General features: G+C 48.6%; 2 protein-coding genes across 2 annotated transcripts in view; both read right to left on the bottom strand.

Moving 5' to 3' along the window:
* The window catches only part of LOC144129807 (uncharacterized), a 76,291-nt gene extending 70,546 nt beyond the window's left edge, over positions 1–5,745 (bottom strand). The window contains exons 1-2 of the mRNA XM_077663876.1: positions 5,474–5,745; positions 566–707 (exon numbers count right to left, since the gene is read on the bottom strand). Coding sequence (XP_077520002.1) covers positions 566–707; positions 5,474–5,476 — 145 coding nt within the window. The 5' untranslated portion in view covers positions 5,477–5,745. The remainder of the gene's footprint in view (positions 1–565; positions 708–5,473) is intronic.
* A 3,775-nt stretch (positions 5,746–9,520) lies between these two features.
* LOC144129806 (uncharacterized) lies at positions 9,521–12,480 on the bottom strand. Its single transcript, XM_077663875.1, has 3 exons — positions 11,944–12,480; positions 10,885–11,119; positions 9,521–10,506 (listed from the first exon to the last, which is right to left on the bottom strand). Exons 1-3 carry the CDS (start codon positions 12,478–12,480, stop codon positions 9,521–9,523), a joined length of 1,758 nt encoding a protein of 585 aa, XP_077520001.1.
* Between the last annotated feature and the right edge of the window lie 359 nt (positions 12,481–12,839).

The raw sequence follows: 12,839 nt of genomic DNA, 5'->3' as shown, positions 1-12,839 counted from the left end.
AACGCAGTGAGCAGGGACAAGGCTTGCCCCGAAAGGTGTTAGGTGACGCAGGCGGGCTACGCAGGTTCCTTCACGCTAAGTGGCAGAATGTTATATCGCGTGCGGTTATGATAACGGGCTGAAAAATAGCACAGCATAGTGTTAATCGTCGACAGGTGTACATAAGCTTCTCTTTTTATAGATCATGGACTAAAGTGAATAGCAAGGTAGTGGCCTTAGAATACATGAACCCTCCTTCTGTCAATAGACTGAAGCAGGAGAGCTCATCACTTAGAAAGGCACTCTGTTGTAAGCTCTTAACAACGTTACCTCTCCAAAAGAGGTGATTAGTACGTACAAGCTTTCGTGTTCATAATTGGCAGGCAAATGCAGGAAAGCGACAATGCTTATCTAATAATGATATTCGCCTGCTGCGTAAAGCTGTCGAGCTGCACGCGTGTGGTGCATGTGGTAAAGTGTGCGTTAGAGAGCTTGTTAGAAGCTAAACAGAATTAAGTTTTTGTACGGGACTTGCCAGAATGTTTGCCCTGAAAATTAAATGGTATGCTGGAAGGGAGCGACGTACCGCTTAAGAGCTGCCGTAGCTCTGACAAGGATTTCGCCTTGACTTCCGGCGTCTCGCCAAGCTCCAACTCTGCCGTTTCCTGAAGGTTCTTTTGCGCCTCTTCCGGTGATATGTTTTTCCTGGGTTCCACAATCGCTGTAGCCTGGGAAGTGAAATAAGTGCTCTAGATTCTGTAGTCATCTCAACCAAAAAAAAAAAAAACGAGGCAGAGTACTGTTTCATCGTTTGAAGTTTTTTGGTCTCGTAACTTATTGAGTCACCTGTAAATATTCTTGACTCCTGACTGAAGTACTTATGTTACTGAGGCGCAGGTCAATGGCTTTAAGATGCAGTATCTTCTACTTTAGGCACCCGGGAGTATATAGCGGAACATAATGATAAACGAAATCTAAGATTTGAGGAAATCTCGTCTTGTCGTGTAGTAAACTCATTTCAACAAAGGAAAGGAAAGGACGTTCTATTTTTTCTGTTCAAATACTAAACAGCACCCCGGTTTTTTCAAATCTAGTTTTGTGACCGAATTTGTGCAGAACACCGGTTCATATGGAACATCAGTTTAGAAAAGCGGATACTCATGCCACATCAGCAGTATACCTCTCGAACTCTGCCCATCGAAGGACAAGGAGCCCTTCCATGACCATGATCAGAATTGTCGTCACCATTCTGACAATAATTAACGCAAATACGACCACTACAGGAGGACCTGCATCAGTGATATGAAATTAACCCTGCACTGCTCCATCTGATCCTGCACAATTCTACATAGTCCTCTTAATATCCGTCCACTCGACAGTCTGTCTCTCGGGCCGGGGACACGAAAGAACAGCACTCGACAAAATAGCATGCGTCAAAACATCGCACAAAAAACAGCGGAGCGACGAAACAGCACAGGGAAAAAATGGCACAGCGACAAAACAGCACAGGGAAAAACAGCATCGGGAAAAAAAAAAGCACGCGTCAGAACAGCATGCCGGACAAAACGGCACAGCGGCAAAACAGCACGACGACAGAAGAGTGCAGGGAAAAAACCGCACGACGAAAAAACAGCCCATCGGAGTACGGTGCAGCGCTGCTGGAGAGGTGAGCTATCACAGCCATAAAAGCAAACGGTAAATCACAACACCTGCGGCAGCGACATTTAGAGTTAGCGAGTGCTCGTTTCGTCGGGTTCATTAAGAAACAGGTCTGGCTCATTGATTCAGGAACAGGGTTGCTTGAACGGCGCATAGGGCAGAACTGGTGGCTATGTATAGTCCTTACTTGCTTGAAATTCCCTGCACTCATTCTACAATTCTGCTTCACTTCACTCCCACCTGTGTTTATTAGGTTAGGTTAGGTGTTTCTTGTGGTTCCTGAGCAAAAGGGTCAAATGTGTCGAAAATTGATGTTCTGAAGAAATTGGCTTCTAAGCGAGAAACTTAGCGTTGATCAAATGTCGCGAACATTGATGTTTCGAGAAAATTAGTCTGTTAAACGAACAGTCGCGAACTTCAAAGGTCGCTGCCGTATGTGCTGTCATTTACCGTTTGTTTATGGCTATGACTTCACCCCTATAGTAGCGCTGCACCGCACTCCGATGTGCCGTTTTGTCGTCGTGCTATTTTTTTCCCTGCGCTCTTCTTTCGTCCTGCTGTTTTTTCGCTGTGCCATTTTGTCCAGCGTGCTGTTTTGACGCTTGCTGTTTTTTCCACGTGCTGTTATGTCGCCGTGCTGTTTTTTCCCTGTGCTGTTATGTCGCCATGCTGTTTTTTCCCTGTGCTGTTTTGTCGCTGCGCAGTTTTTTTGTGCACTGTTTTGACGCACGCTGTTTTGTCGTGTGCACAGCTTCCTCCCTCACTGTGCGACTGCCTTCCTGCGTGACACTCGCGGTAACACAGGACGTACAACGTCCGCCGCAGATTGAACAGCTGTCGCCTTAGCTCGGTTGGGAGAGCACCGGACGCGAAATTCAGACGTCGTGGGTTCGGATCCCAAGGGAGGCGTGTTTTTTTTTTCTCCTTTTATTATCTCCAGATGACGAAAAACTGCAACTTAAAAATAGAGACATCACCTATGCTCCTTGGTTTATGTGGATTACGCTTGCCCTTGATAACCTTACTCTTGATAACCTTACCTTTATCCGTGAGTACTTTACCCTTGATCACCTGATCTCTACTAGAATTTGCACACACACAGACACACACCAAATAGCACCCAATTTTCACTCCAGCAACCTGAAATGTCATCCCCATTACGAACCCCTCCCTCCCCCCCACCCAAAAAAAAAATATCGAAACCAGGGGCCCCAAGTATAACAACCGAAGTGGTTTGCGAAACGAAGTCTACAAGCGTGCAGTGTTTCATGCCTTTCTGGTGGGTACTATATTTAAGATAGAGCTGTGAAAACTTTTAGTAATTCAGGTTTACACTCCTCGCGTTCGGCGTCTGCGGTGGAAAGGACGGAAGGAAAAATGTAAGATAAGTGAGAGAAGCGACGGGTATGGTTACGATATCTGTTTCCGGTTCGGGTTCACGGACGGCTATATGAGGGAGCGTGACGTAAAGGAGAGGCTTGCTGCGAAGAATGAAAAAGAAAACACCCGGAGCAATGACCGCTGGCGATATGATAGCGGCGCAGTCTCCTAGTTCTTGTTGCTTGGCATGGCGTGGCAGCCAACGTCTGATGGACCGAATGTTTACCGCGTTTTTTTTTTTGGCTGTCTCCCGCGCACGCCTTGACATAACCTCGCTCAGAAGACATTGAGGGACAATACCCAGACAGTGGTCCCAAAGTAACAACTCTCAGTTACTGTAAGTTAACTTTTTAAGGCGATAGCCTTTAATGGCTGATACTCGGGCCCGTCTGTTACATTTTAGGGCCTTGTGATGTCACGTGATCTCCCTGCCACGCTCGCGCCAGCTTCTCTTCTCCTCTGTCGTGAAATGAATTCAAGCGCGGCAAATTCAAATCAGTGAATTGAGTCGCAAACGGTTTTCGCCTTCCCCCAGTTAAGATATATTTAAGCGCCTCCTACGAATTTTTAATTAAGGAAAATAATTGGGGTTGCCATACATCTTTAGCAGCCATTGTGCTGGAATCGCGTATGTAGTGAACGACTTCATTCACAGACTTACACGACACTCCTCACTGAAGGAGATAACTCACATGCCTAAGTGTTGCTCCCATAGGCAGTGAGTGATATGGCGACGTGCAGAGAGGGTTCGTTGCGAAGTTCAAGAGAGCACAAAAGACGTCTGAACTACAAAGGCAAGAAGACGACTTTGTGAACCTGTGTCATTGGTTCCCTGTGACATTTCGGTTCCTAACTAAAGTATTCAAATAACTTTCAGCATAATTTACGAAGTGCCCTATTGTTATTTACGATGAAGCAAGTAAATGTGGATACAGTGCTCTTGGCTTGCGCCTCTCCCAGTGACACAGGGGTCACTAGAAGAGGCTTCTCTTCTGGACTTGGTCCAACCGGATGATGATGATAATGACAGAGCGTAACTTCCGCTGCAGGAGGGCACAGACGTAGTCAGGAGGCTTTACCTGTTTTTTTCATCGTTAATGATGCTGCAAGACAAATGAAGTTTTTTTATGGATATAAGGAGGAGAGATCATTTTCTTAGTTGGCTTCGGTTATTGCCTTGTAAGATACCAACTTTCACTTATACCAAAGCTATTCCAAAAAACGCGAACAATGTCGTCGATATGTCGGGATGCACTCTACTCGGCCTTATCATACATGATAGCGTTGGAGGCGATACAGATGGCGTTAGAAAAAAGAAAGAACAAAATTTTATACACTGCTCGCACTTTAGCCGGAACAGCTTGCAGTTGCCCAGTGCACTGACTATCGCATGCGGGCCTGCTATGACTGCCTATAGTCAGAAGCGCATTCTATTATACCTCATTATTCTTACAAGAAGACTACTTTTGTAATTACGCGTGTACTTTGAGGGATTCAATTCATGATTCTATTCGTAAAACTGTTGCACTAAATGAAGCAAGCGCTTCTCGGACCAATAACCGTAGGCTAACTCAGGCCCGATAACGAAGAAAGTACCGTGCAAGCGCAGTATACATTCTAAATTAACATATTACTCATGAATAGATGGGGAAGGGGCACTAGACACAAACGCGTCTTATACAATGCTTAAAGATGCAAATAGAAATCTATAAAAAAACTCCAGAAACGTCTTGAGACACACTTTTACGTAAGACCACAATTAGTGCGACCCTATCGTGATTCAGCAGGATTGTGTGCAGGAAAAGGTCATGCTATAGATGCGTTGATAGAGACTGAAAGAATCGGATTAAATAGCCGGGAAACGAGCGAAGCTGAAAATTGAAGGAAGAGAACCTTTATTAGGATTTCCACATGCGAAACTGTTACTTTATTTTTGCTGTCTTTTGCACCACGTTCACGTGTCATCGTTCTCACCGACAAGCATTCCGTGTTAATTTCTACGTTCAGCGCCGATGTATACAGTCATTTCGGTTCGCTTAATACCCTAGTTGAAAGGTGTAACGACGCGCGCCAGGTTAACAATGATTGTTTTATTGTATTTTCCTACAACACAGCTTGTTAACTGCAGTGCCTTTCAGGACAGCTGGTGTTTCATTCCGTAAGCAATTGGTGCCTTAGACACAGTTCAGCGCTTGAGGAAAAGAAAAAAAAAAGGAAACGTATGCATCACATGTGCGCAAGGTATCGAAATTTTGGGGGCTGTTCTAAGCATCACAAGGAAAATGCGCACACGGACACACACTGTTATAACCGAGTATTGCACTGACAAACACAATGTAATACACGACCCTCACGATGACGTTCTTTCGGCGTGATTTATAAGTAGATGCATAAATGGTTAGGTGCCTAAAAAATCTGCAAAACATGGATCCCACGTGAAAAAAAAAACACGTACCATGTTTCTATTCAGATGTTTCTGCTCCTGTTGCGGATTCCTGCAGGACACAGCACACACAGAGAACGCGAGGGGAGGAAGGCTCGCAGACGTAGCTTATTGTGGCATTGCTTTGCGGTATAACTCTTGGAGCGGAATAATTATTTTGCGCCTTCGTCATAAGCTGTACCACCGATACAGAGTACAGCGTACAGGCGCGTCCAAAATAATACGGAGCACAGGAACGGTCGCAGGACTGCGGAGACCTGCCGGAGACCTGGCGCGCTACCTAGCATGAGCGTCGGGAACTATGCGTGTCGGTACGCGCAGAGAGGCGCCAGGGCACGGACCCACTTCTTTGCCGCAGGCCTATCGGCATCACTGCTTAACGTATAGTCTGCATGACTGCAGCAAGGGAAAGGCTGCACGCTTCATAGCGCAACACAGCTTGGCGCTCGGCGCGCGACATCGACGATAAACTCAGCCCGCTTGTAGGAGGGCATCACCTGGCGGAATTTCTCGGAACAGCACAACATCTTTCGAGCAAAGATAACGCTAGGGTTGAAGCAAAAAGTGGTGCTCGGTGGCGGATACGCTCACTGCGCGCGGAGAGTCAAGTGTTTCTTTCTGTTGTTGATAGGTGGCGCTTAGATGCAGTTTCTATTAGTTTCTCCTCGATGCGTCGCCTGTTGCGTGCTCCGTATTATTCTGGCCGCGCGATGTAAACAAGTGGATGTCTGACAAGTCTCGCATAAAGACACTCACGCGCACGCACACACACGTACACACACGAGATAGAGAGAGAGAGAGAGAGAAAATTTTCAGCTAAAAAAAAAAAGTTGTAACCGCAACAAAAATTCTTCCTCAGCCAGACGTAGCACTCCCAATGTTGTAGCGTGCGGAGAGGCTGTTTGGCGAAGGTCAGGCGAAGCAGTTCCAGCTGGCCTCTTGGCTGCGTCAGTACGTTTTACGCGTTGTAGCAGCTGCAGGGCTTCAAAGTTCGTTCCGAACTGTGACGTCTACTGCGAAACCAGACACTTCGGTACACTACTTGCTAGGTTGGTAACAAGCTAATTTTCAGACTGTTGAAAGATTTTTGCCGTCTTAGTGCCGTTGAAACCGATGTGGCGGCTGCGACTATTTACTTGCCGCAACAAACACAAGTGCAGCGTGCCATTGACCTCTTGTGGCGATTTGTTTGGCACAAGAGGGATTCAAGGCCACATTGAATGCGTCGGTTTTCCGTCTCCTGCTCGAGTCGCCGCAGCAGAATACTAATGGCTGATTATGTCACGATATCTGTTATTTAAGTATGTTTAGAATTCTTTTAAGCGTTATTTTTTTAAATAATGTGTTTTTTTTTCTTGCAAAAGTTTGAACAGCTTAAGATTTTGTTCTGCAGAAAAAAAGAAAAAACTCTTTGCCTATCGCAGACTTCGTATATGGCGCCCGTAACTCACCCTAAATATTTAAAATGCTTAATTTCTGTTGGTAACGGTTAATGTTTATCTGTTAATAACTTGTACAGACGCCTAGTTGCATGCGTTCATGAAAAAAAAAAAACAAAGGTGTGAAATTTATCGTTAATATCTCATATCGCAAAGCATTTTCTCCAAACTGCAGCCTATGCTACCCCGGACGCAATTATGTTTAACTACCTAGATGCACACCACGGTGTTTGCGATGCTGAACGAAGCGTTTATGAGCGGTAATTCGCAGCAGATTTTTATAAAAAGTCTGTTTATCACGCTTTTCCAGGTATATTTATTGAATGAGCTGGTATGGAGCTGGGCTACAAATGTATACCAGGTGCAACAGGAAAGCCCACTTTACTAATTGTTTACCAATTTTGAAAAATAGGATTTTTGAGGTAAAGAGAATCTTTTTGCGGCATAGTCATAGCAGTGTTGGCAGATGGGGGAAAAAAAAAACAGGCCTGTCATGGTAACAAGTAAAGTGATTGAATAAATTAAATCAGCTAACTTTTTCTATATTACCGATACGCGCCTGATTTAAATGAGAGATTTGTAGCCGACCGTTAGCAATATGATTTCAATTTTTAAAATTCCGAAAGTTCGATTACTCTCGCTGCTGTGGCTGAACAAATTTAAGGCAGTTCTCGCGCAGTTTGAAAAACGTGTACCTGCGGGAACCCAAAGCGACATCGACCAAACAGCGACTCTCTGCACGCGAAAACGGCTCGCAACTGCTATTACCATTTGCCGGCGTGCACCACTTTGCAGCTGTGTGCCATATGCAACGGCCGCAAAAATGTGTCCCCGACTGGGTGTCCAGGACAAGCATCACTGCAGGTCATCCGCTCGTGGATTTTAAATTCGTGCACTGTGGCGTCCCGGTTATTGTTAGAAGTTTTAAAGCTTGAAAATGAAACGAATGGAACCGAAGACGACTTCATTACGAGGGTGGTGAGAAGCCAGGCCCCAGAAGCGACAACAGCGAAAGAAATTTAAAGGCATCTGCAACTAAATGCCAATAGAGCGTCAAACTGTATCGTCCGATAAGAGTTTTCCTGCTGATTAATATCAGAAATTCCGCCTTCCTACAAAGGCCGCGCATCGCAAAATTGCAAAAAAAAAAGTGTGGCCCCAAGACGAGTGTGTACAAATATGCAAGCGAAATCGTCGAAACATGTAATATTTTCTTCTGGGATTCTTCTACGAGCAGTGGCTTGCACAACGTATTGGAATACGTGCATGTTTTAAACGGCGCCGCTATAGTTCTGTCGTGTCCGGTAGTTTTCAATGCCGCAAAAGACACGCGATAATTTCACACTGTTTATTTACTACTAAAGAGGGTGCGACCAGCGTCGACCGAGGCGGAAGCCGAACTGCCGCCCGAAGGACAGAGGGGACGGCGCGGCGTCCACACGGGGGAGTGGCTTCCCAGAACAAGAGGGCGCGGGGGCCCGCCGTGGGGGGCATCTTGCGACGGCGCGCGAAGAGGGGCAAGTGGCCGTTAGAATGGAACACTGGCGACACAGAGCAGAACGAAAGAAGGGGACACAGCACAGGGGACACAACACTTCCTTCCCCCTTAGAAAGTTTCCTGGTAGCGTGCAGGGGGTCTGCGCGGACGCGTGGAGGCGCGCTGGCTTTGTGCGCTCGGGGGAGAAGCACTTGTAGGCTGGCTGTTAGTCGCTGTGTCTTCTAGGTCTGCCCTGGGCGAAGTCTTTTCCTCCGGGGAGAGGTGCCAGGCTATGTGGTTAGACGGTGCTCGTGTTTTCTCGGATGCCGGACCGCTGTCAGCAGGCGTCGTAAATCCACGTAGCTGGTTGAGGTATCGGCGTGCTACTGTTCCATGTATGTTGACGAGCAAAGAGCGAAGGCCTATGCGTTTGACAATCGTAGCTTCCTCCCAGCGTGGCTTTTTGAGAAACTGCCGGGCGAGGACGCGCTGCCCCTCATGAAGCGTTCCGCAGCGCGGAATTCGGAACGTCTCCGCTTTGGGCTCGGGGAGGATGCCTGTGAGCTGGGTTCGCATTTCGCGCTCAAACATCATTTTCGCTGCGGTCTGGCCCATTGTGCTCTGAACTGTCGTGTGCTGCTTGAAGAGAAAGCGCGCAAGGCGGCGCTGCAGCGACCCTGTATTATCTCTTTCAAGGGCGCGTTTTAGCTCGGCCACGTAGCGCTCGGCTTGTCCGTTTGTTGCTGGGTGGTAGGGGGCTGATGTGACTGATGAGATCCCGTTGTCACGATAAAACTTGAGAATCTCCGCAGACACAAACGGTGTTCCGTTGTACGACACTACCTTGCGAGGCAGGCCCAACGCTGCGAACAGTGATCGCAGGTTGTCAATGACTGCTGCCGAAGTCTTCTGTTTCATTTCTCTTATCTCAAGCCACTTGGTGTAGGCATCTACGACCACGAGGAAGATGCAGCCCTCAATTGGTCCTGCAAAATCAATGTGCAAGGTGTGCCAGGGTGTGTCTGGTTTTTCCCATTCTGGGAGAGGAGCTTTAGGCGGGGCGCTGCGGCTGCTCTGGCAAGGCTTGCAATCTCGGACTACTGTTTCGATGTCGTGGTCAATGCCAGGCCACCACATGTAGCTTCAGGCACACTTTTTCATCGCAACGATGCCCCTATGTCCAGCGTGGATGAGAGACATGGCTTGTGCGCGAAGTTCTCTCGTAATCACAACTCGGGACCCAAAAATGATGCAGCCGCGATGGGTGCTCAAATCTGTAGTTCGCCTGCGGTAAGCGTCGAAGTTGTCCTCTTTGAGTTTGTGCACGTTGCCTTGTTGAACAGCTGTGTAAACTAGCCGGAGAGATGCGCACTTCTGCGTAGATGCTGCAACTGTGGCTGCTGTAAGCGGAGGATCTGGCAGCGCTTCGAACATGAGAACGTCTCCAGGTGGAGGTGGTTCGTCAACAGTTGCGTCCAGTGGCAGGCGGCTCAGCGCATCGGCATTTTGATGTTTATTCCCGCTGCGGTAGACCAGATCGTAGTCGTACGCTGAGAGTTTGATGCACCAACGGGTCATTCGTGGAGACAACGTCGACGGCATATGATTTTTTGGTCCCAAAATGCCCAATAGCGGTCGGTGATCCGTTATAAACGTCACCTTTCGGCCGGCAATGTACTGGCGAAAGTGTGTCGCCGCGTAGACGATGGCGAGCCCTTCTTTGTCAAGTCGCGCGTAGTTGCGCTCTGCTTGCGACAACGTACGTGAGGCGAAGGCGATAGGGGCTTCCCTTCCTTGGTCATCAGTCTGCGACAGAACTGCGCCGACTCCGTACGGAGATGCGTCGCAAGCCAAAAGCAGAGGCTTCCTTTCGTCGTAGTGTTGGAGGACTGTACATCTTCGAAGCAGGTCTTTCAGGGCGTCGAATGACCGTTGATGGCGTGGCGACCATGTCCATGTCACATCCTTCCGAAGGAGTTGGTACAAGTCGTTGGCCACGGTAGCTCTTTGCTCCAAGAACCGGTCGTAGAACCTTGAGAGTTCGAGAAACGCCTGTAGCTCCTGTTTGTTTGTTAGTGCTCGCGCTTCGGTGATCGCTCGCACTTTGTCTTCGGTAGGATGGATGCCTTCTGCATCAATTCGGTGTACCAGAAAATGCACTTCTGGCACCGCAAAACAGCATTTCGCTTTGCTTATGCGCAAATTTGCGTTTGCTAGCCTTTGAAAAACGAGCTCTATGCGCGCTGCATGCTCTTCAATGGAAGCGCCACTGATGATGACATCGTCAAGGTAGACGCAAACTCCTGTGATCCCTTGAAGCACTGTCTCCATGAACTTTTGAAATATGGCCGGGGCTGCAGCTACGCCGAAAGGCAGTCGCTTGACTTTGTACAAGCCTTTCAGTGTATTAATTGTCAGTAATTCTGCCGTTGATTCGCTCACCTTCACCTGCTGATACGCCTGTGTGAGGTCCTATGTGCTGAAGACTCTTGCGCCACGTAATATACTGAACACTTCCTCAGGTGTCGGTAGCGGGTAAGAGGATGCTTTAGTCGCAAGGTTGACGGTGCTCCGGTAGTCTCCGCAGAGGCGTATGGCTCCGTTCTCCTTGCGAACTACCACAAGTGGTGTGGCCCATTGTGAATGTTGTGTCGGCTCGATGACACCTTGCTGCTCCAGTTTGTCTAACTCCTTTTCAACTGAAGCTCGGAGAGCAAACGGCACCGGCCTGGCCTTCAAAAACTTTGGTTGCGCATTGCCCAACAACTCCAGTGTGACTGGAGGCCCTTCGTTTCCTGGAATTTCTTCCGAGTATACTATTTCGTATTTCTCTTGCAGTTGCTAAACCACATCCTGGTTCGGCGTTTGATGTATGCCGCATATGGTCACGCCTAATGAAGCGAACCAGTTTCTACCTAGGAGGCTTGATCCTGAGCCCTTCACAACAAGCAGAGGTAGCGTATGGGTCTTGCCGTTGTAATTAACCCGCACGTTGGCAGAGCCCAATAGCGGCAGGTTTCGTCCTGACCACGTTCGCAGGTGCGTGTCGTCTTGTTGCAAGGTTGGTGCGTCAGACGGCCACGAAGTTCGGAATGTGTCCTCACTGATCAGAGTACAGGCTGCGCCGGAGTCCACCTCGAACTTAATCAGTTGATCATGTACGCTTACTTCGGTAAAAATCTTCGATCGCGTGCCGAGATTAATGGTGTTCAGGTCGTACAACACAGATGGTGCTGCTGATGTTGTTCCATGGACATCAGATGGCGGCGTATTCTCTGAGGCGTCGACGCTGTGATTAGGCTGGGAAGGCGACTTTATCTTGACAAGATTCCGTTTCGTAATGCAAGCGCTCTCGATATGCCCTCGCTTATGGCAAAAATTACACGTGGCTGACTGGAATCGGCATTCCTGGGGGTTGTGCAGGCCGTCACACCGCCAGCAGCGTTGTGCTTTTTTTACCAATTTTGCAACAACAGAAGGTTTGCGTACCTGGTTGCTTGTTTTGGTGTACCGGCTTGGTGTTCCGGCGAATCTCTCTACTGGTGACCGGCGCTCTCCGCTCGTACGGCGATGTCGCAAGCTTTGTTGAACGTGAGATCCTTCTCAGCGAACATGCGCTGCTGCAGTGACTCGTCACTCAGTCCGCACACAAATCTGTCACGTAACATCACGTCCAAGGGAAGCATCGTGGTGTTAGCAGAAGAAGCTGTGTCTCTTTCCTGCCTGGTGGCTGTTGTGGTCAGCGTCCCAAAATTGCAGTGGGCAGCAAGCTTCTTGAGCGCTGCTATGTAGACGCTCACAGTTTCTCCTTCCAGTTGATCTCTTCGTTGGAAGCCAGCCCGGCTGTAGACCTCGGATGGCCTTGGGTCGTAGTGCTTTTGCAGTGGTGCTACGATGTCGTCGTAAGTCACTGCCGCTGGTGTGCTTGGCTGAATTAGGGCGCAGACAGTGTCGTAGGTCTGCTCCCCGCACAGCGTCAGCAGGTTGGCCCTCTTCAAGGCCGGGTCTGTGATGTTGTTAGCTTCAAAGTAGAACTGGAGGCGTCCAACCCACGATGAGCCGTTGAATTCTTGTATTTGGTTGGGAAACCCTCGCGTAGCCATGGCTTGTCAATAGCGTTGCGTAGCGCGGGTCGAATCCACTTTCTCGTCGCCACTGTCGTGTCTGGTCGTTGTTGTCAATGCAGCAAAAGACACGCGATAATTTCACACTGTTTATTTACTACAAAAGAGGGTGCGCCCAGCGTCGACCGAGGCGTAAGCCGAACTGCCTTCTTCTTGTGGCTACGTGGGGGGGAATGTGCTCGATTTCTGCCACCCATATCGCGGGGGCACAGCTTGGAGCGGGGATGGGGAAAGGGGATGTGGGGAGGGTGATGTCCGCTTGCAACGCGCGCTGGTGGTCCGTGGTGTCCAGGAAGGCAGGTCCCCGCAGCAGCATCAGCAGCCACAACTGGGGAGGG

Source organism: Amblyomma americanum, chromosome 4, assembly GCF_052857255.1.
Source record: "Amblyomma americanum isolate KBUSLIRL-KWMA chromosome 4, ASM5285725v1, whole genome shotgun sequence".
Lineage (NCBI taxonomy): Eukaryota > Metazoa > Arthropoda > Arachnida > Ixodida > Ixodidae > Amblyomma > Amblyomma americanum.
The sequence above is the reverse complement of the archived record's forward strand: the minus strand, read 5'-3'. Positions and strand labels throughout refer to the sequence as shown.